We start from the raw sequence: 24,617 nt of genomic DNA, 5'->3' as shown, positions 1-24,617 counted from the left end.
CATCGTTTGATTAGAATTATATTGGCAACATCCTCAAAAATATGTGATACAGCAACTGCCTTTTGGTCACACAGAAGATGCCATTTCTGGTCACACAACCTAGCAGTCTCAGAAAAGGGAGCAGCAGGGAGCAGGGCGAGGGACAAATGTACTCTGCGTGGCTGAGTCTGATCGGCAGGCTTACTGCTCTCCAGTGTCCAGGTTACAGAAGAGACGCTCAGATTAAACACTGCAAATTTCAGGTATCACAGAGGAAAAAATACTCCTCTAGAGAAATGGAACGTGCAAAAAAGGTCAAGAGGCACAAATGAATAAACAGAATCTAAGACCCACTTGCAGTACTGGCAGGTAGAAATAATAACCTTTCTGTTCCAATCAAGGAACAGTAAGAAGTAATTGAGTTACCAACAAAAGAGCCTTTTAAAAGTGCAAACTACATAAAAAAATTATCCGCAGATCTTTCTACTTTGAACTGGAATGCAGCAACTAAGCCTATACTAAAATCCTAGAACAAGCCAAGAAGGAAAGCAAGTATATTCAGCTGAAAATATTATCTGAGTTGGTACTTGCACATTCACAATCATTGTGAATGGTAAGGTGATGAAAATCCAAGTCAATAGATTGTTCCAGGCTAATACATGGTCAATAAGTATGCTTCGAACTCGAACAAAATTATCTTTACCTTCGTCTTTGCTCATTGCCCTCTGACCCTGGCTGCTGACAGAGTCTCCATCTCTTTGATGCTTTTGACTAAGTCTTACATAAAGGGCTTTCTGCATTGCCGGAAGAAAATCCGGTACGTTAATGGCTGGTTTATGGCCCATATGGCTACTCATGCAGTCTGACTCACTTCCACCTTGATGCACCTCTTGAGCCATGAGGTGAGCCTGGTGATCTGTAAATTCTCCATGCCATGTTCCATCTGCAGTACGAAAAAAAAAAAAAAACCAACAGTTAGCAGCTATCCTATACAAGCTTTTACAGCAGAGGAGATAAAACATAATCAAGCAAAACTAATGTGACTTATATTACACGACTGGAAAGCGTTGGCTGAAAAAGCCTATACACTGAAGATATTCCAGGAGGTTTGGCTTTCTATTCAAAATTCTTTCAGCTGCTCCGCTTCGGAGCCATGACGTTTTAATACCTAAGCGCCTTATGAAGGAAAAACAATTTTAAATGTCCTTACCACCAGAGTTATTAGCTGGCTGGAAGTTATGTACGGCTTGATGAGAATAGTAATTGTCATAGAAATCAGCTGGGTTCTGAATAGGCTCGTAATTCATATTGGGCTGCCGTTCACCAGGAATCTGCTGGTATTGTGGCCCTGGAGGACAATGATTCTCTCTTGGCATATTCACCATATGTCCTTGAACTCCTGGGGCATTGTAAGAACCACCGAGACCCGGTGGCGTGAGAGGTGGACCACCTTGCTGTCCTTGCATAGGCATACCAGTCTGGTTCTGTGGTCCGAGAAAGCCTGGTGGAACACCCTGCATAGGAGGATTTTCTGGGCCTTGAGGCCCTGCGCACGGATGATGTCCAGGAGAACCTGGGTGCATCGGTGGCCCATTATGTCCCTGTGACATGCCAGGTCCCGGTCCTGGACTTGAACCTGGGTTATACATATGCTGAGAATGTGGGTCATTTCCCTGAAACGGTGGTCTTGGTGGTGATCCACTGTTATAGAAGGTCGGTGGCCTGTAGGCAAAAGAAAATTAGTGAATCAATTTTGCACCTACAGAGATCAACAGCCTATTAGCTATCTCCTCCCTCCCCCTCCTCGCTCTTAGAGATGTCTGTTTGTACTTTTTTGATCTGAAGTTGGGAAAAAATCTAAAAGAGGCAAAATAATTTTCAAAGAGAGTAACTACATACATTACACATGACAGAGCTTGTCGGAAAGTAGAACATTTTTTCAATACTAGCACATGCAGAACTGGACATTTGCCGCAACTAAGTTTAAACATCCCAAGGCCAACAGCCTCCATCAGGAGTGTGCATTAGCTTTAGTCAAGGAAAAACTAACTATAAAAAGACTGCAGAAGAGAATGAACTTTGTTCAACCTGCAAACAGAAATAGGCACAGCAGGCACAGAGCCAAAACAAGAGCCAATGGAGTGACTTTCTGCAAGGTGAAGGCTCACTAAGTTCTCTTCTATGGAAAGCATTAAATAAATAACTAACTATGATAGCCAATATTTAACAGATCATTAACTTCGCAATACACTCAGAGGTATATCGTTCTGACAGAAACAAACAGAATTGTTTAAATATTTATGCAATCATGTTTTAAGGAGAGTTCACAAAATCCTGAAACCTACTTTTTTCCAATTTTGTGTGCTAAATCCACAGTAGGCTTCACAACTATTTCAAAAAGAGATGGAATTTTCTTATAATCTCCTGAAGGATCTTGATAATTTTCTATGTCAGACTCAGAAAATGGATATTGCTCTGGTGGGGTTGGCAGAAGTCCAACACCTGGTGGTGGCTTAGGGAGAGGAACTATGCCACGCTTTCTGAGTTCCTCCAGTTCTTTCTCATCTTCATTTTGTGGTTCCTCCTCAGTATTCAAAACCTAGAACAAAGCAATGTAGTCAACACTTCATAAATTTAGCAGCATATGCAATTCAACTTAGTCTCGCACTTTCCATTTAAATATAATTACCTACTACATTGCTATATATCGACATCAAACTCAGACAAATTATAAATCTATTATTACTTGTTTTGCCGGGCATCAACTCACAGCCAGGAAGAAAACTACTTCTGTAGGCAGGAAGGGACAATTTCACACAAGTACATTTCCTTCAAACAGTAATTTTAAGTGACAGAATTTGAAGAACTTAACTCTAAGATTCATAGTGTTTCTAGTGTTAAATTCACGTCACACTTCTGTTAAGGCCTGTTGTATAGTAACTGGAGAGAGACACGAATATCCTACTTAAAACAAAGGTCAGGATTTCATGAATCATTCACAGGAGGCACCTCATTCCTTCCTCCACCCTCAGTGCAAAAGTAAGTCAGATGATATCTAACTTCTAGGCAGTTAAAGGTACACAACATAAAAACCACACTTCTTGTTACAGAGTACATGGAGATTTCCACAGAAAGGGATGCAAAAGAAAGTTCACAGGCAGAAACATGAGTTGTGAAAATAAACAAGTCTGATATGGCTAAAAATAACTAAATAACTGATGGCAAGGGGAATTTCTGGTATTGAACCTGGTCACAGACTTACTGGACTAAAGAGCAACAGGGAAGTTTAATATCGTCAGTGTTTAGCCTTAAAATCTCACAGAAATTTCCAGCAATCCCCCCCTATTCATTTTAGCAACAAACCTTACGTTTACAGACTAAAAATTGCTCACCTTATCCAACAGCTCTTTTGTTTCTGCGGTCAGGGGAGCATGAGAAAATTTGCACTTATCTCCTTGATAGCATTTTGCTCCTGTATGGTAGAACTTGCAAGGGAATTCATGTAAGCAATGTATTAAGGATGCCTAACAAAGGCCAATTGCTAGTTTGCACAGTTTTGGCAGGTTTATGAAATTCAGCTGTCAACTATCCTTCAATTCTTCACCAGTACTTAATCTTTCCAAAGCAATACCGTAAGAATTTTGAAAGCTAATGAACAACTTAACACCTAGTTCCATTTAACATTCTACTAATAAATACATTACCGTGGCCTTAAAATTATTTTTGATTTGATTCTAAAATTGTGATTAAAAAGATGAAAGTCTCAATTCCAGAGTAAAACACAAGTCCTTTACAACAAACAAGAACAGGTCAGAGTGTTAAAAGTATGTGGACAAAGGCATTTAACTTCAAGGGTTTTTATTTTTTTAAAACATTAAAAGTCCTTAAAACTGAAAACAAACCAGTAATTTTATACGTATTTTCTCCTCCTAAGTACTTGAGCAAAAAAATAATCTTCTTGTAGTAAATCTACATAGTCTTTGGTACAGTCTCTTAAGAAATAGCTACCCTTAAAAATCACTTACATCAATTAAGAGTAAATATAAACTTTCAGTTTAATTCAAGTTTGGGTTTTTTTTAAAGGATATTGTGCAGATAAATGCAGTTCTCTCCTTTGGTGCAATAACCCTGTATGTAAAACTTACAGATTTCCTTTTTCTTTTCAATCTCTGCATCATGATCAAATTTACACTGCTCTCCCTATAAATAAGAAAACAAGAAAAAAGATTATCGATCTGAAATGCTGAGTAATTCCATTTCATATTTAAAGAAAAAAATTGTCCTTAGCTGAATGTAAACTTTTTATCTTTACTAACACATTATTAGGATGTCCCTAAAAAAACCTGTGAATAGGGGGGCCTGGACATAGAGAAACAATTCCTGAATGGCAATACAAAGAATATATGCAGTGGTCACAGAAAACAAACTGGTCTTACAGTACCAGTTCTCTTCTTGTTTCCACCTAGCAATTAGCATTAAAAAGGCATTTAAACAAATACTTTACTGAATTTTTTTTCCATATAAACAATTATGCACTTGATCAGAAAACCTGATTCTGTTTTAAGGGTGTGCGGGAGAGCTTAAAAAAGTCCACGAAGCAAAGTATTAAGGCTCTCCCATGTAGGAAAAATAAGAGACCAAATAATATCAAGTTTATATCAACCATATCATATTATACATTAGGATTACTTTGCTGGAGAGGGTGGGTTTTTGCATATTTTTTGTATTTGTTTTCATGAAAAATACACTCAGTGCTCTTTCAGCCACTTGTTTTAAAACTGAAGGTGGCAGCAAATACTCGTCTTACTGAGCATAGCGTAATAAAATATATAAAGGCAGCAACAAATGCATTGTTTACAATTCCCCCCTGGTTTGGGAAAAAAGCATACTAATTTTCACCTTTACTTTGACCATTCAAAAAAGAAACAGAAAATATTCTATCTCTAAAGACACAGAGGAACTAAATATAAATGACGCACTCACTTACTCGAGAAGCATGCAGTTTTTCTTAAGTGTGTTTTTATAACTGACTGAACTAGTCTGACATCAGAGGATTGAACTCCACAGCAGCATAAGCTTCAAAATGAAGCAATAGCAATTTTTTTTTATGTAATAAGAGACTGTCTTGCTAGGGTTTTTCCTTGACAGCTGACTGCTCTGAATAGCTTTCTCTTCTTTCTGCTGCCTTCCACTTGCTGGCTGAAGGAAGATGATTCTTTGGTGGGGAAACTATTACTACAACCCCACTTTTTACTTCAGAGAGAGAAATAATTTCGCATAATTAAGCAATTCCTTCAACATTTCAAAATTAGCAGTAGCACATAAGAGAAATAATCTAATACATTCAGAAATCATTGCCCATTTACAGATTCAACACTTGTAAGATCTGATGTCTATGTACATATGATACAGTCTCAGTGTAAGTTTACGATACCATCACAGATGTTTTTACTATATAAGCTAATAAGCAAACACAACAATTTTTAGAATTTGTTATAATTCAAAATTTGTAACAGAAGGGGATTTTTTTCCACAAGTACTTCTGTTGGCATTTATCTATAAATGCTCAAAACATTAGAAATCAAAACACTGAGTTTCAACATGCAAGTCTTTGCATCGGTTGAAGTAAAAAAGAACAGAGGATCTTCTCCCCTTCCTCACACCAAAGAAGCAGACCAACAGACACAGTGCATAATTACCTTAATACACCTCCCTTCAAGGAAATATTTACAAATTTGTTTGCCTTTGTGTTCCACTGTATGCTGATTTATGAACTCCTGACTCATATTAACCCATTTCTTCACTGGTTTGCCATCCTGTAAGAAAAATGAACATCCTACTGAGGCTTATTTATTAAGCACAGTTGCAAAAATAATAGCGCATACCTCGTGCACTCATTACCTCAAAATGTGATTAACTACACCATGATTTAAGTTCTTAAAATTATAACACCCACAGCTTAAATTAAAGGTAAATACACATACTTTTTCTTGGCTGTTTTAATACAGTCTTTTTTATAAACGCAACCAAATCAGAAACTTCTTACAACACAAGAGAGACAAACCGCTTCACTGAACAGACAGTATCTCACACTTCATTTGACAATGCTGGAAAGCAGGGCTGACACACGGGCACCCGCTAAGTGTGTGCCAACCACCCCGTGATTAAGGGCACCTCTGCAGAGAGGCAGGCTTCCAAGACCACCATCTTAGCCACAAGGCCACTCTATGCTAGTTGTTCCCTTCGCGATCTTCTCATGTGATTGTTATCTCCAGATTATCTATCTTCTTTTTTTCTCCCATTAGAAGAAAAATAACAATCTTCTCACGTGATTGTTATCTCCAGATTATCTGTCTTCTTTTTCGCCCATTAGAAGAAAAATAACCTGTTTGCTTCTACCATGAGGCAAAGCAGAGAGGAAGCACAATTCAGTCATGACCTAACAAGTGAAGTCATGGAAGTAGATGGCCTCTAGTGAACTGCTGTCTATGACACTGCAACAGAGGGTAGAAACAAATGTCATCTTTGCAGTGCTAGGTGGTTGCCTACTGATCTGATGAGAGAAGGAAACAGGCTTTTCCGATTTCTGATTTTCACAAAAATGAGCAGGGATCTAACCGTTGGGCGGGAACTTCTGAAACAGAATGGATGTGGTTCTCCACAGTCATCACACCGCATCGTAAGCACACACGAGCATCAGCACATCAAGTGTCCCGTCTCATTTTGCTCGGCAGATTAAGCAATCTCACAAAACATTAATGCTAAGAATGATTTGCAGATTTTGTTGACGTTGAGAAGCAGAAATCTTCCAGCTAGAAATGCTGCTCCTGGGTCAGTCAAGATCCATTTTCTACTCTGAACATATTAAATCCAGAGAAATCTCAGCTGCTTCAGACAAAGCAGCTTTGAATCTAACAACTCATCCTCTTCAAGGTTAACACAAATATCACTTTATGGGAGCACTGCAAATCAGTGACCGTCCCACACTGCAAAGCACTTGAAACAACAGCTCGAGGAAGGCTGAAATGCTTCCACCATGTCTCTGAGAATCCCAGGGACATCACTGTGTGGCTCAGGAGTCTTGGCAGTTACCCCTCCACACCACACAGCTCAGCATCTGCGTCGCAGAATTCATTATTTCACCATAGCCAGGAGCCCAGCTTTTTGTTTTGTGCCTGCTGGGACCTGCCTGCAGTTGCCTCCTCCCCTCTACCTTTCCCCACGGCTTGAGAAATGGAGCTGGAGGACAGGGCATGCTCTACAGCAACAGGAAGGAGGAGTCCTATAAATGAAGAAGCATCGTCCTAACTGACCAAATGGTTGACCTTTTCCCTACCACAAGCAGGACAGGGAAAAGAAAAATCTGATTGGGACCAGCCAGGAGCCCCTGAGAGTTAGGCTGGCTGGAGAACACGGGGAAAAATTAACATGGCTAAATTACACATCATCACGTTAGTGAGAAGCCAGCCATGTGCATTCCTGAGTGCAGGAGGGAGGAGAACCACAGAAATTTTAAATATGATTTAGCTTAAATAATGTTTTTCAGCCACAGATGGATTTGATCCATTAATCACCAATTTTGTATTGTTTTTCATTTAAATGAAGATTGGAATGAGCAATTTACAAATACCGTGCAAACACTGAACACTAAGTTTCGTCTAATACCTGTGCAAAGAATTACTAAATGAAAACCAAGGTCACATGTATTTCCATTTCCACCGTCACAGCTATGGAAAGAGAAGGAAAATTCTTCATGATTCAGATGGAAACTGGAAAAAGCTGTCCATTTTCTTTGCTGAAAAATCTGAGGTGAACTGGTAGTGGCAAAACATCTTATTACATTACATTACAGTTAGTAATGAAGTTGATGCACCGTTCAAAACCAAAGCTCATAAACCACCTTCTGCTAGTTTTTCATATTTACAAGAAAGACAAGAAAACTACGTATTAGCTTAAGTTATCCACTGTATGTTGTACATCAAGTGTTGGAAAATTCTAGTAATTTTCTAGGTAAGAGAAAAAAGTTTAAAGATATGTACTTTTAAATACTTTTCTGTTAAAGCAAAGCATCCAGTAATTTGGAACAACTACATTAGGAATTCAACTTTAATTCCACATACCTCATGAAAGCCATCAGATCCTTTATTGCCCCCTCTTCCCCTTCCACGATCTTTACGCTTCAATTTCTTTTGCATTCCACGCCCTCGACCAACATTGTAATTATTACCTCTTTGAGAAATACCTGAAAAACAGCAATGACCTCTTCAAATGACCTCAGAAAGTAAAGAAAAACGGTTATCTAGCGACATCGAATACACATAAATCTAACAAACTAAATTATCTACCTTTTTGCAGCCTGAATTCCTAAATACTATCTTGAACCACAAGTTGGAAAGTACAACTATGCCAGCCAATTGTAATTCTGGGCAACTGCCTGCTCTTTGAAAAGCTCTTCAAATCAATAGCAGACTGACAAACTGAATATAAAATTAATCTTGTTCAAAGGAGGACCTCACAATTAGAAATACAGACATGTTATTTCTAACCAGCCCAAATACTTGAAATATTTTGTGCCGTTTGGTCACTTTCTGAAGACAGAACTAACCAGTACAATTGGCACCCAGGTATGTGTGCATGTTTCATTGTCACAACATGCAGGAAACCTGAGATCATAACCTAAGAAACATGAGAGAACAGCTTTGAATATACAAATGTTTAATAGTAACTGTTTGGAAGCCTGAGGACAGTAATTATCCAGCCAGCAACATGCCAGGAGTCATGGTCTCAACTAAAACCACTGAGACAGAGTATCTTGCTTTCTCATCAATTTAAAACCAAAGAAAACCAGTTAGAAAGTTCTGCAGACATCACACCCGCTTCAGGTGGCAGCCACCCTGTGACAACAAAGCTGATTCCAGTGAAAATGCCTTGACTTCATCTCAGATGGCTTGCAGACAGAGATTTTGGAGGGGTATTGCCAAGCAGCACATGAAAAGCCATTTTTGTCTCAGCTAAAAAGACTCTGCCAATCTTTTGCCAATTTATTTTATTGTGAACCAAAACAGAACACAATAAATCTTCACTGCAGTAAATGAAAGACAGCTTACTACGTTTGTATAACATATTCCCAATAACTACTAAGGTATTCACACTGTCATACAAAACCCTGCTCAAATTTTGCCTGCAAGACAAACTTTTAGCCATGAGAGAAAATTTTGCAAACTGAATCAGCAGTTTCTGAAATGAGAACTTGATCTCATCGAAAAAGGGATGAGAACAAGTCAAGCATTTCTAGATGGTAGATCAGGCTATCTCTGTCAATGGAATACGCCGTCTTCATTGCTTGACCTTCCAGACCCCACGGCAATACGCAATAATACAAGACAACCGGGGAGTAGGAAGTCCCTTCGTAATACAGAGGCCAGAAATGTAAGCTGGCTCACTGAATTGCACTAGAATGTTGAGGAAACGATCAGACACCAAATGAAGGGTGCAAACAAAAATGTCTTCATAACTTGGCTTATACAAGTAAGGCATGAAATAAAGGCAGCAGGATTCTTTCATGAACACATTGCATTTGTATCAGCCCAGCTTTGAATGCAAGGAAAGTTGTGAAAAGAAAAAAAGGATACTAGCATACTTGGGGGGGGGTGTACTGATGTAAGTATCCAGGCACCTATCAAAATTTCTACGTACTTTATTTTTTTTGAGGGGCGCCTAAATTAGATTTTGGAATTGACACATTTACATTCGTTCCCCCAATCAAGTCTCATTTCAGACTTTCATAAACCACCACCAGAAAGTCACTTTAGAGCCCTATGATTTCTTACTCAAGCAGTTACACAACAAAGATCTTGGCATTTTAATAGGGTTTTCTTTCTTTATTTACTGCATATACATTACCCACCACTTGATCTTTTTCCTCAATACATGCATCAGTGTGACCATATGATATCATTCCTCCACGATGAACAGCACTATCACTTACTGGTGGGAGACTGCAAGCTCATAGGAAAGCCACCACTGGCAGCTTTCTTTGTTCAGCTCTCAAGACAAACATCCTGAAACAATGCACCATGCAACTGCTGCCACCATCCATTACTACAGTTAATGATTCAAATTATCTTACCTTTCTGGATCCCTTTCATCCCCTGTTTTTTCACTGGTTCTTTCGGGAATGGAGGTCCTAAATCAGAACTGGAGGTCTCTTTAGCTTGCCTGTATTGTTTGAGCTGATCAGCAAAATCTTCATCCTTTTCTTCTTCATTATAATTACCAAAGTTTTCATCGCTGTAATGACTATAGTCATCATACTCCTTACTTTTCACATTTTTTTTATGTTGCATTTTCTGTGAACTCATGTAATTTCCTGATACGTGTCCATGCTGTATGAAAGGGATTGCATTGTTCAGAAGTAATTCAATATTTCAGAAAACATCCCTCCAAACTGCTCTACAAAACGAATTGTTTTTACGCTGTTTTACTGTCATGCTGTCTACCAGATTTGCACAAACAAGCAACAATAATACACAGTGAAAAACAGTTATTCCATAAAAATTAGTACTTTTGATTCTGAATGCATCAAAATTGGAAAAGAGATAAAAAAGAACAGCATCAGCATCTGTACTCCAGAGTATTTCAGTGAGATCAACAAAGCACTTTAACCTATGCAGTTCTAAGCGCTACTTAGATGAACTATGATTAAAATAATTTTTTTCCCTTCATGATCTCCAATCCTGACGATCTCAGACAGAGACAATGCAATCTGTCCTGTCTCTGTCAGACAGGATGACTTACTGCTTATGGCCACTCCTAAGCCAGCACCGTCCCTTCTCCCATTTCTGCAGACAGGATCTTCAGTTTGTTAATAAATTCGGCTGGCTATTCCAGGTTTCTGGAATAGTTCCAGGCTAAAAGGAAAATCTCCTCTCCTCTGAAGTATCACAGTCTCATCAAGCCTCTAGCCACTCTATTGCAGCTTTAGAGAACGGCATTTCATTTCACCCAGTGGTCTCCAGAGGGCTAACAAGCTGCACAGACTGAGAAAAGCCAGGACAAACCGAACTATCAGAAAGCAGAATCAACTCTAGATATGTAAAGGTGGCTTCCTAAGAGCTGTTTCCTTTTAGTACAGCCTAAATCCAATGCAGGCAATAATAAAGATATCCTAATTGTTGCCTGATGGAGAGAAAAATAGAGTCAGGCTTGTTTACACCACCTACATTCATGCCACAGATAACACTTCACATTTGGAAATCTACCCAAGGACACAAGAACTAGATGTACTTCCTGAAATCTGTGAGAACGGGCACTGTGATCAAGTCTGCCTTCAAAAACCGCATCATTCACGTTTGCATTTTTTTAAATTACACCTAAGGAAAGACATGAGAAATCATTTTAAAAAAATACTACCTGACTGAATGAAGAATCATAATCTCTATATGAAGAGCTGCTACTCTTTTTATGCGGTCTTTCTGTACGCTCAATATCAGAGTCATGGCTGTAGTCTGAACTGTCATCACTGGAAGGGGAGTTATGCTGAAAAAAAAGAAGAAAATAGCACTCTCAGACTTTGCTATATAATTCCCTAACTGGTCTCTGTATAGGAACTTAGAGGAAGCACTAGCCCAATAAATAAACAAAAGTATTTTCTTAACTCTCACAAACCTCTGGTTCTGGGGGAAGCTAAAGAAAGTACACTCTTTGATGACCCACTCGTTTTATCAGAGAAAGAGATCTGATCCGATGAGGTTTCCGAACGTAAACATTGAGGGTTATGTGGTTTCTCTGGGTTGTACCAGCTTCCTATGGGTCTCTCTGAGCCCTGCTTCTTTGTGACAGAGCAGGGATGCTGCTGGAAGGCTAACAAATCTGGGAGATGGCTAGAAACTTGCATATGACCATAGAAATGACTGGCATCCTGTCATTTTCTGCTGGGAGAAAACTCAGCATTACTGCATTACAAGTGTTTTATTCAGATGTATTGTTTTGCAGAAAATTTAGGGGGGAAACCATACGAGAATACTGTATTTCTGTGATTTTTAGAGAATTACCATCAGGTTTAATTTTCTATGTTAAAATTTTGTGAATCTCTTGCACTTATTTAAGTTTCTTAATATATATTAGACACATTATCTTAATGAACTTTACTGAAGAACTCACTTAACTGGGCTGAAATCTTTTCTTTCCACAAATATAATAATTAGCACAAAAAGCAAAATTGTAAATTTACATTTTGCCTGTTATCCTAAAAACTCTCGCCCTCTATGTGAGGTTCGGCTACCATTACCGTTGTCAGTGGTCAGTGCTTAACTTACACCACTGCTTAAGATTTAAACAATTTAAGAAGTGGTTTAACACTTTGACCTTTCGTGTCAGAACTACCATAACCATTGACAATGGCAAAGAGTAAAATGCTCATAAATGTTAGTATTTTGTAAACTGCTGTTAAAAGAAATATTGAAATAAATAAGCATCCAATAGAGATGTAGATCACAAATAACACAGTCACACCCGCAATCTGATTTTGTACTTCTTTTAAATACAAACAGATGAAAACCAAGTTTATGAAAACACACTTAGGCAAAGCTAACAAGTTTCCAAACTATCATTTGAAATGCGCTACGGCTGGATTATTTAATGATTTATTGTCTCTTACCCCACATAAACTGTCACTGAAATGTGCAAATATGCACATCCATGTGTTGAAAGACTATTTAAACAAACTCTTTAATATTGAAATGCATTGGTAAGATAGGAATCTCAAAAATTGCACTCAGAGTCCAAAGACTGCCTAAATAGCAATAAAATAATTTTAGATTTCTTCTCTAATTCCCTGGATCCTTGTCTAAACCCAGAATTAAAATAAGCACCTCCAACATTTTGGTTTGCATTTCCTAACCTTATGCTTATCCCGTCTCCTCCTTTTTGATTTTTTCTTTTCTTTTTCTTTTTTGCGTTTCTTCCGTGATTTTCTATGTCCTTTTTCATTTTTCTGTTTATCATCACCTTTTGTACCATGTTCTTTCACATCTTCATATGCTGCATCATCTATTTCACCATCTTCTAGCTCTCCATCTTCTCTGTAGAAGGAAAAATATCAGTAAAATTACATGTTATTATCCATCTCATCTGTCCACCAGCACCGTAAAAACAAACACACCCAGTATTTCTTTCCACCAGTTACATTTTTATACATGTGCATATACGATTCAATACATGTAACACGCCAAGAACTACTAGGATTTTAGAACTGTCTTTCACAGTTCAAGAAAAACAGAAGGTAAGCCATTGAATGCCATTGAATTGTACCGCAAAATTAAAAAAAGTTTAAAAACAATGTATTTTTTTTCCTTCTCAGAACAAAGATCTTCTTTCCTTCCATAGTTATCTCCAACCTAGATAAAAAAAAACTTGTTTCAATATATAGCACACTGATGCCCTTACACACATTTCAAACTGAAGACATAGTTTAACCATTTGTAGAAACACTTCTACTACAATGCTATTACATGCCTTTACGGTGCTGTCTTTGCAGAACAGATGTGATCAAAATTAAAGGCAATTAAAACTCCCTGAAAACCATATAGTTAAAGAGTAGCAATAAAGAAAAGTAGCTGCACACTGCTGGAAAAACAATGCCTAGTAATACAAACACATTTCCTTCAACGCACCAGCTCCTGGAACTAAAGATGGGACAGTAGTGTGTAGGGTCTAATGGCCAAAGTCATGAGCAATTTGAAAAAGGAGAATTAATTTAGTAGTTAGGAGAATTCCTCAAAAGAAATTAGTGGTAGTAGTCGACAAGAAAAGAATAGTTAACATTTGAATTTCATTTGCTAGAATTGAAAAACTGACAGAAATCCGACATCTGATGCTGCTATTTCTCTAAGCTACCCAGGGTGGTTTTTTTTCTTTTAAATTTTGTAACATTGACATTTGTAGGGGGTTACTTCATACACCAATCAATAAATACTGTAAATGGAACAATATGCATGTGAATATAACTTCTGCATATGAATGAGACTGTCTTAAAAGTCTTCAAATTGGAGCAACACCAAAGGATGATTAAAAAAAAACACTAACAAAAAATGTAACACTTTAAGTACTCGTAGATAAAGTAACAGAAAGGCTTGTGCTTATCTCCATCAGCAGTGAAAACAAGTTTCTGTGATTACCTAAGACTTTACTTAAAGTTTTGTCTACTAACCCAAACAATAACAACCCTGAAAATATTTTGCCGCGAAGGGAACATTTCCACAAAACACCAGCTAACCTACTTCTCACCCCTGTTTCAGACCTACTGCTGAAGCAGTCTCAGCTCCCCTTCTACTATTTGGTATTTGCTGGGTTTTGGTTGTGGAAGAATTTACTGCTTTTAAACATTTATAATTGGCTCTATATAATTATTTCTACACTACCACAGCTTCAGGAATCCAGCTTTTGCAGGCTTTGTGGAATCTTACAGATACTCAGTCCTGAATTTTTACATGGAGATTGCTTCAAAATGCCATCACTCCTATGGTGTCTGAAATCCTTGCTCTATGAATGTACCAGATTCAGCAGCAAGGGGAGAAGCCTATAGATACTAGAAAAATATAAGGTAAAAAAAAAAACAAGCACCAAACTAAAACAAGACCAAACTAGTGCTGGGGGCAGTGGAAGGTATAAGGACAGAAGTAGTAAGTAGGCTAGATTAAATTGCCTTACAATTTGTCCACCTCAGTCTTGTATTCACAATGTATTAGCTAACCTGATGATCAACTCCGTCTACTTCAAGGGACTGTGAATAGTAGGAAGGAGGAAGAACTCACCAGGAAGCGAAAGACTCGAGACTCCACAGTTTAAAAAACAGTGGTTAAGAAGTTAGAAGCAACCCAAAGTCACGACTTTTTACAAGAGGAGTAAATGGATATGCCAGGGAGGAGAAAAGGGGAGAGGACATGACTGCTGTGTTGTCACTTTGTACGTCCTGAAACTTCTTAGAACTAAATACTTGTAACAACCACAATGCAAAAAAAAAAAAAGAAAAAAAAGAAACAACAAATTAAACCAGAAAAAAAAAATCAAGGTATGATTATTGATCACTAACTAGCCAAAAAATGGAAGAAACATCCCCCCCCAGATTATCAACTCACATAAAGGCTTTGGAGAAAAATGAAGGAAATCCATTAATTTCAAGGTACCACCTCTTCACCTTTAATTCTCAACTACTGGTGGGATCCTACAGCGTACCTACAGCAACTGCGACACTTTCCTGTCACCTCGTGGCAGCCCACCACAACCACATAAAGCCAAGTTACGTACATCTGAGCTTCATGAAGATGCTTTGCTGTACTACGTGAGTGAGAAGAGGACTGACTCTAAGCAACACACAAGGGCAGCCCATCTAGCGACTGAAAAAAGTACACTGGAATTTGGGAGAAAATAATCTTCTAGGCAAGTACTGAAGATAGTTTTGTTTTGCTAAGTAGCATGAAGTAACAGGACTGGAAGCAAGGAAAGTGTATAAGAAGCTTCCAAATGTCAAAGTATTAAAAAGTGAGCATAAAAAGACAGATTTAATCTGAATAAAAGGTTCTGCTATGGAAGGTGTCGTTTAAAGACCACCAATCACACTGATGGGCAGTAAAAGAAACTTCATGGCAGGTAGTGAGTGACCTTTCAGGACTTACTGCCACAGGCAGCTGGTGAAGCAGACAGCAGCAGCCACAGAAAGGGAGTGAATAAATTCAGAGAAAACATCTCCATTAAAGGCATGGCTCTTCCCTCCAACACTGAATACAACTGCGGGTGCTAGGAAAACAAAAGGGAACTTAGAAAGAAGGTAAGAAAAACTGCTCAACTGCTATTTCTTAAGTTTAGCTACGCTGCAAATGCAATCGTCACCGGCTTTGCTTATGGCATTAAACACTTACTTGGAAAGAATTTGAAAAGTACATTATTTTTTAGTGCAAATATAAAACAAGAGGAAGATATGAAGCCAAAGTGAGCTTTTGAACAAATAATGGGAATTAATAATGACAATTACAATTATAATTATAAAGGTATGCCCACTACCACGTGAGTACCAAATGTGAAGGAGAGGCAGCTTCAGAACCCATTTTTAGGTGATTTTTAGGAGGCGCTCATGGAGATCTGCTCATACACAACCCTGCCTTGCGAAGGAGAACGTAACACCAAGATACTCCCATACTCAAGAATAGATACAAGATCTTCAGAATATGTATCCCAAGCATAAAATAAATCCTGTCTTCCAACACCACGGTGTCCGTTATCTCCAGCATTCCCTGACAAATTCTGAAGTACATCATACAATATCCCAAGAAAGCATTTGTCACATCTTTCCAGGAATACTTGATTAATAAAGTCTGCCTAATGAAACTGGAACACAAATATTTATGAAACACCTGCAGCTACTAGAAAAAACAATCTTTCATATTTTGATGACGTGAGCTAAACTCACTCTCTCAAGGATGTCTACTCAATTAAAATATTCTCTGAAGTAAAATGCCTACTGAAAATGCTCTTTGGGAAATAAGGTATTTACCAGTTACCAGTTCCTTTGGGAACTGCCATCACATATTTACACTTCGGGGATGCATCCAGGACTTGAATAACTTCCTAGGTAAAACAATCGTGCAGAATCTCAGTAATACTATCCTTTGGATTGCATTTCAAAGGTAAGATTACAGAAGTTCTCTTATCCCCAAATGCCTACATTCTTTCTACAACATCCTAGAATTTTCCAAGCATTGAACTTCAAGAATGTTAAAAAAAAAAAAAAAAAGACTAAATATGATTTGAAAAGGTAATGGCCAAAAATGTATCATTTCTTGGAAATAATTTAATTCTTCTTCAGAGTTAAAAGGAAGTGACAGGGCAGAAATTACCTTCTGTTTTATAAGCTTTTTTTTTCCCCCCATTTAAAATCCAAACTGGAGCTGTACGCTAGAAAGTGAGTGCAGAACCTACGCCTTTTAGAAGTTCACCTCCTAAATATATTCCACAGACTTGGCTGTAGCAAGCAGCTTTGGGAAGGGCTTTCTCTGATGTGAACCAAGACTACCTCCTTTTCCACTATGTGTAATAAAAGTCAACAAACAGATGTGGTCTGGAAAAAACACAGCTAGCAGATGATTTTCTAGGAAATGGGTCCGAGTCTTAGGTTGTTTTCTTTTTGGCAGATATCTACAGCAAACAAATTGCAACACTGATCTAATAAGAGACAATATGAACTTATGTTTTGCAATGTACAGCTTCTTGCTTACAGAATGTTCTGGGCTTACACACTTATCTCAGTATGCTTCTGTTATGGCTGGAAATGCCTGATGCACAAAACCCAAAACCTTCTTGATCTAGAAAAGCAAGGAAGCACAATTTTTTTGTCGTCTTCAAGATTCACTTCTCTTTCAACTACCCTACCCCACAAAACAATAGACCACAAAAACAACCTTCACTAAAATAATGCCAACAAAGCTGGGGGGGAACAGTGTACGATGCCTACACAACACACACCTCAGGAGTCAAAAAGACAGCCTTTGCGCTGAAGGAACAAAGACGGGCAATTTTTAACTTCTGCCATGCATTATCTTCTTGGCTTCCATACTTGTATTTGCAAAGGCTAAACTAAATCTGATGCATCTTCAGATTAACAGAATTTAATCCCTGACCTATTACAGGGCAGACCTGCAGTACCAAATTCTGGCACAGAAAAGAGCAGAAGAGGGTAACTCACTTCTAACCAGAGATCTCAGCTAGCATTACCAAGCCCTTCCCATCCCAGTGCACTTAAGGTCCTTCTGGAAGAGAAACAAAAGCATCTTCATTAAATACCCAGTTTAAATTGCTTAGAGATGTTTGGCTACTGCTGCCTGACCTACTGGAACTCCTTCATGAAGAGCCTTGGATGACTAGAACGATTAAAGCAAGTTGCTGTATGGTACTACTATTTCCTCATAACCCATGGGACAGCAAACGCCATCTTGCAATCCAGAACGCAGGAGATGTAAAATTAAGTAACATCACGTAGACTCCAAGAGCTAAACAAATCCTAACTAAACTTGAGGCAGCGTACTGGCTGTGATCTTTCCTATCAGCGCCTGTACAAGGACTGGGCACACACAGAAAAAATTTGGTTCATTTACAAATGGGAGAGAAAGAACTAAAATCGCTGATGGATCACTCCCTCTTCCACAATCTCCAGATATTTGGAGTGTAATGGATATGTGAAAACAAAACTAGAAAGTGTTTCCACTGTCCCAAGTGCGTTTCTAGAGCATCTCCAAAATGGATTAGAAAGGCATAGAAGCCAAATTACCTTTCAGGGAGAATAGGTCTGGTGAAATCACTGAAAGAGCAGTTATGCAAATATTTGGCTAGGGAAAATAGAAATCCACACATAAAGTAACTCACCATTACTCTAGTGTTTACAGTTTAATTTCTAACATTCAAACTCAGCTTTAACTTAGCTTTCTTGCCCTTAGTCCGAATCATTTTTAAAAATAGCATTCTTTAGGTTCAAAGAAGATTTACAACTCACGCTCCTTAAGTCCAAGATACAAAACCGAGATGCGTTTTCTCAGTACACTGACGTTGTAGCTCTGAAATATTTTAAGAAAACTAAAAGGCTTTTTTTCCCTATGGGACTGTTTTTCCAATCTTTCTAACAGAAGTACTTAGCGTACTTGCAGATAAAGCAGGTGCTACAAGAGAACCATACTTTCGTATGGTTTAAGAACTTGCACGAATGAAATCATACAACCAAAATGTGAATCTCTCTCATCAAACGTTATTTTCTACTAAGTCCATTTTTGGCAGGTTTGATTCACAGCTGAAGAATCTCATTTAAAAATAATTACATTTTGGTTTACAATATGATGCTTTTGATTTTATTAATTAGAAGAAGCCTTAAAGAGAATATTAATAGCCAAGCCTTTCCAAAAGCACTACCAAGACTAGAAAAAAAATTAAACACTGCAAACATCTCCCTTTTACTTCTTGTACAAATAGAGAAAGGACGCAGTAGGAAGAATGCAAACTTTACACATGAGCAGACCTCTAACACATTAAGTAATAAATTATTTTTAAAGAAGCCTACTAATTTCTGGTGATAACTGAATATTACCGTCCAAAAAGAAAATAAAATCTATTTCTTCCTATAGTGAGTGCATTGTTAAACCTTAACCTCTTTTTTCTGCGATTAGTTCTAGAAGAGATAGTTTATCAGAAAACATCCAGGACACCCAAAAACTCATCTACTCATATAGAAACAGTATTACCACCCCTTAATTTACAGGGGCTGATAACAGCATCATACACCTGTTCTGCTGAGCTCTGAGTAAGGACATATAGTGAAGGGGAGAGCACTTAAATTGATGGGAAACTACCTGAGCATTTTTGACACTAGTCAAGACTTATTTAGGAAAAAAGCCTTACACCCCTCCCAGATATTTTTCCTTCTTAGTTTCCTTTGGGCATGTTTTTCTTATTACCCCAAACTAAATTTCTCCCTCAAGCCCTCCATTCTAGCTCCTCATACCATCCTGCTGCTTCGTGTAATCCTCCTGCACGTATTTTCCGCACCCAATGTGTCTAGAAAAAACATGGTGCTACGCAGCACTCGTGACTGCACAGACGCACACGGCTATCACTTCTCCTTACATGCTTACTGTTCACTAGCACGCGATGAACCTGCAATACTCTCAACAGGTAAGAATTTGGTTTTATAAAATTATGAAGAGCACACCAACTCAGGGGCAATTTGATGATGTGAAAATTACATCTCTCAAATAAGATCTTAGAGGGCTAAAATTCACAAAATGAATTTGTCCTAGCACACTGCTACACTAAGTAACTACAAAACTAGAAAGTGGTTTTGCTCTTAAGCCAGTGTCGACCAAGAATCGGCACTGGCTTCTTTGACAATGTTACGCAGGGCACTTACAGTACTTTCCAGCTGCCCATTAGTTTTGACCACTCTGCAAATGTGAAGTTAATTTAATCTACAGCCAGGCAGTATCGTGAAAAGTTACAGACCAGATTGCTTGGGTTTTTTAATCTCTGTTTTGCTTTCATCCCAGGGCTGGCTGTAACAGATACCATGTTCCCATAACATGGGGGAAGGAAGTCAGAAAGACAGCAGTGAGGCGTGCCAAAAAATAGCTTCATGCGGTGGCACTGGAGGCCAACGAGCAACTTTTCGAAAGCCCACATTCTCACCCTGCTGCCTAACCATCTCCCATCTCGGGGGTTTAATACTGTAGAAGAAATCACAGAAATTCACACAGGCCACCTCCTCCTCCTCCCCAGGAGGATGAGGAGTAACAGCTATATAAGCCAGCTGTGTTTTTGCCACTCCTGCAATGTGTGCTGGATGGCAAGGAAGCCTTGTTTGCCCACAGGGCATATTTGGGAGTGATTATCTCCTCACTTCCCAGTTTCCTAATGTCAAAGCAAGTTTTGAAATCACGTTCAAAAACAATAAATCACTACAAGGCTGCATTCAGTGATCACAAACAACTTCAACTTAACATGGACACATTCTTTGGTGATTAACTATTACTGGAAAAAAAAAATATCTCTAAAACCAGCTATAAGTAAAACATTTTCAAACCAAACTATGCACATGTGGACAGAGGGCATTAAAGCACCAGGCAGAACAAAAGAGACCCATTTAAGTCATCAAGTTTAACTAAAGATGGATGGAAGCCTTGTGGCAAGGCAGACTGGGAGAGGAGTTGGGCTGGACAAAAGCAAGTAGGATTAGAGGAGATCCTTAGCCCTCCTGCTACACAAATGCTTCCCTGATCTGTAACGCTATGGTGCTTCACTGAGCTGAGAAGCCACACGGATCAAGGCAAGACAGGGGCAAAGCCGCTTGCAGTACAATATTGACTAAGCAGTAACGGAGTAAATGTACAATAAGGTGTATAACACAGATTTCAATTTTGCTGTTCCTCATCTTGGTTACAACCCACCACTTGCATTTTTCCCCTTGCCACCGGCTGTAATTTAGCAGAGCAGGTCTCCATTACAGTGAACCAGACAGACCTGTTAGAGCAGCACAGAATAAATCATGCTCGCCAGGGACAGGAGTGCAAAACCGGTATACGGAAAGGGAGCAGGCAATTCCTAAGGCAGCTGGACAAGGAAATTGGGAAAATAAAATAAAAACAAAGGGTTGGCTGGGTGGAGTCTTTATTCACCTGGCTCATCTGGACATACACCAGGCACACATAGCTGGTGAAGGAGAGGCTTTGGAAGAGCAGCACCACAGCTACAAGCGGGCAGACTCGCATAATCAAACACTTCAGCTACGCTTCATAAAACTCCAATCAGTTTATCTTCAGTAAGAAAGTGACCGTACCAACTTCATTTTAAAAAGTAAAAATTAGATCAAAGACATAATGAAAAAGTGTACAATGAAGATTAGTATGGTTGTCCGGAAAAGGAACCTGAAATGCAACAGACAGACCCAGCTATGAAGTGGCGTTTCCAAACACTCGCTGCAAAAATGAGGACAATTTTCTAAAAAAAGTTCACAGGCCACTCAGGTGTCTGTTGGAGAGCTGTCTCTAATGTAGAATATCCTTTATTGGACCATGAGCACGTAAAAACGGGTCTGATACTTACACATGCAATGCAACTCCTAAGACCATGCTGGCTACAGTAGCACTACTTGCACCTCTCTGATCTGTGAGTGAGCATCTCAATGGTCAGACCCATCATTAGGTCACTGCTATTTTTACAGCAGATAATGGCATAAGAAATCCCCAAGTCTGGAGATTAAGTGACAGCAAAGCAGAGATAGCCAACAGAAAGCATCAGTACCGACCTAATGTTTTAGATTTTAAAAATAAATGAACTCCAAGTTATTTTCTAAAGTTGCTGGCACTTGTAAATCTGGCATCGATTTCAAATGCAGAACCAACTGTAGCAAACAAGTCCTTCTCATGCCCGTAATTGCTCACTATTAGTCAGAAAATCAAAGTCCACAGAAGTCTGCACGAGGACTGAATTCTTTTATATCTGCGACAAGCGTTTAGTTCTTCTCTTACAGGTACATTCATCTACAGCATGATGTATACGTGGGACAATGTCTACAAAACAGAGTTTAAGAGAAACATGAAGCGCCCAGTCCTGCAGATGATGGCAACCATAAACTATGGCAAGTAACCAGACCATGCTGACCTCCAGAAGAGAGTGATAATTTTCACATTTACAGACGTTTGTGTATTTATTTGCTGTCACTGAGTTTGCCTGCACCCTGCCTCGGACTTCTTTCTTACCCTATCAAAGATTACCTACCCAACAAGCAATGCTTAATAAAACCTAACCTTACAGGAAAAACTTTAAGACACCTGTTATTTGTGTGTATAGAAAGTCTCAAATACTTCATCAAAGGCAATGCCTTCACAAAGAGTCAACTAAAAGTATTTAAAGAATGAAAAACCTTCCTCACTTAATCAGGTGCCCCATCTATACACCAAGCAAGCAATGACTTTGGATTAAAACAATCTTCCAATTTGGAATATTCAAAGTGTGGACAGACAAGGGTTTTTACTATTTTCTACTGCTCAAAAACACTAACCAACTTCTTTATAATTCTGCAGATGAGTTCAAAATCAAACTAACTAAATGTTAACAGAAACACCACTAATTTGTTAAATGCTTTCAGCAGCTTCCTATTATGGACTGTACCTATGGTAAACTAGTCCTACTGAGCTACCAATGCAATAAAAAAATTGATTGCAAGATAAAACATATTGAAACTAGATGTGTTCATTTTAAAATACCAAACTAATATTACAGTGAGACTCCAATTCGAGGTAATTCAGAATACGAGTGTATCAGGTACGTCCATCTTCTCTATAGACCTTACAACTGGCTTTTCAACTGACTACAACAGAAACTGGACATAATCAACTCTGTACTAAAAAATGTTCACAGTTAAAGGTGTGCTGCCCCTCCCCTCGGGGAGTGAACCATGTTTGCTGTGGATGGGAAAAAGGCTGTTCTTCTTTAGGCCTTCCCAGTCACCAGCTGGTAGGGAAGTCCTTGTGAACTTCAGAAAGTTAAAATATTACATTTTGACAGGATTATATTTGCACACCTAATATAATACAAAGACTTCGATTTGGGGCTTGTTTTTTTTAACAATGCTCTAGGTGTATTAAGAATACACTTTACATGGATGAGAGGGGAGCCGTAGTATTACAAAAGTCTTGTTTACAAAAAGTATTATTTAACAGGTAAATGTGTTTATTGTTAGAGTTGTCTGCTCTTCTGAAATTAAAGCGTTATAAATCAATGTTTATAAATTAACCTGTATTAAAAGTACATTAGACTATTAGGCAGTACTTAGTCATTCTATTTCATAATTTCCCAGTGTAACAACAGGCGTACTGGTGAGAACAGCTGGTTAGAGGAACTCTTACTTGTCAACATCACATGAGTAACTCCAAGTTAGAAAAACTATGCTTCCAGCAGAACAGAGGGTAAAACCTGGGCATGTCCTCAAGGAGGACTTTAAAACACAAAGTATTTTCAATCCCTGAAACAGTAAAAAGTCCCAGACTCGCTAAGTCCAGGAACTCTAGAACACTTTGCCTGGTACTGCTGCACAGTTTTAATACGTGGTTATGCCCTATCTTCAGCAATCCCGGTGGATTACTAGTTTGCTTTTTACACGGCACTCTCTTTGGAACATACAGCATGACACAACGTACGCTGTTTCACAATTAAAAGCAGGAAGGTGAAAACAAGATCAGCAGCTCTGGGGTCTGCCCTGAACCTGTCACTAAATCACAGTATGATTTTTGGACCAGTCAGTCAGCTCGTGTGGCCTTCCATTTCCCAATTTGTAACACAAATTAATGACTCTTTCTCCAGTGAGGGAACGGTTACGTTCGCTCACAAGCCCTTTTTGTCGAGTGTTTTTCAGTCCTCAGAAGCAAGTACCAAGCACGGTTGTGGACCTGTGTGGGGAGGACAGACTGAAGCCCAGCTGTCGAAAACCAGCATTTTTAACTCCTGCAGTTGTGTCACAAATGCTCTGAGTAGACGTAGACTGAAGGACTGGTAGTTGTCACCCTGGCATAGTATTTTTGGAACTAGTTAGGAAGGCCAGGGCTGCCTGGAGAAAGGATTTGAATTTCCAGCAGCTGCAGGAGAGAAAGGGAGGGAGGAACAGAGGTCCTTTCACCAGGAACAGGACTCTGGTTTTCTGCGCATGGGGATTGAGAGGTGGCAAAGATAACGTCAGTCAGACCTTAATCTGCATAAAAAAAGATCCAGTTAAATGTGTAAGGTGTAATCTGGCAAGAAAATGACGTTAAATATGGATCTAGTGAGAGATTCTTGTATAAACAAAAACAACAAAAAAAAAAAAAAAAAAAAAAACAACTCAAAGCACCCTTTCCTACCTGACTAGCAGCGTCAGGGCAAGGGAGAAAAAGAACAATGGTGACATTCAACAGACACCCGCTGGAAAGTGCAATTTATGGAAAGAAATGGAAAACAGTCCCCCTTCCCAGCCAGAATAAACAAATGAAGATGTAAAATGCATGCATTCCAAAAAAATAAAACCCTACTAATAATGCACTTCTAATTCAGTGACACCCCCCCTCCCCTCCTTG

The 24,617-nt window shown here is 38.7% G+C and overlaps 1 protein-coding gene across 1 annotated transcript in view; it reads right to left on the bottom strand.

The window, feature by feature from the left end:
• Nucleotides 1–24,617, bottom strand: part of ZC3H6 (zinc finger CCCH-type containing 6) — a 28,719-nt gene that overhangs the window by 3,822 nt on the left and 280 nt on the right. The window contains exons 2-11 of the mRNA XM_009703475.1: nt 12,881–13,061; nt 11,392–11,517; nt 10,109–10,364; nt 8,100–8,221; nt 5,679–5,795; nt 4,068–4,179; nt 3,372–3,481; nt 2,325–2,578; nt 1,190–1,701; nt 683–922 (exon numbers count right to left, since the gene is read on the bottom strand). Of these exons, the coding sequence (XP_009701777.1) occupies nt 683–922; nt 1,190–1,701; nt 2,325–2,578; nt 3,372–3,481; nt 4,068–4,179; nt 5,679–5,795; nt 8,100–8,221; nt 10,109–10,364; nt 11,392–11,517; nt 12,881–13,061 (2,030 nt within the window). The remainder of the gene's footprint in view (nt 1–682; nt 923–1,189; nt 1,702–2,324; nt 2,579–3,371; nt 3,482–4,067; nt 4,180–5,678; nt 5,796–8,099; nt 8,222–10,108; nt 10,365–11,391; nt 11,518–12,880; nt 13,062–24,617) is intronic.

The sequence above is a fragment of the Cariama cristata genome, unplaced genomic scaffold (genome assembly GCF_000690535.1).
Source record: "Cariama cristata isolate BGI_N322 unplaced genomic scaffold, ASM69053v1 scaffold31180, whole genome shotgun sequence".
Classification (NCBI taxonomy): Eukaryota; Metazoa; Chordata; class Aves; order Cariamiformes; family Cariamidae; genus Cariama; species Cariama cristata.
The sequence above is the reverse complement of the archived record's forward strand: the minus strand, read 5'-3'. Positions and strand labels throughout refer to the sequence as shown.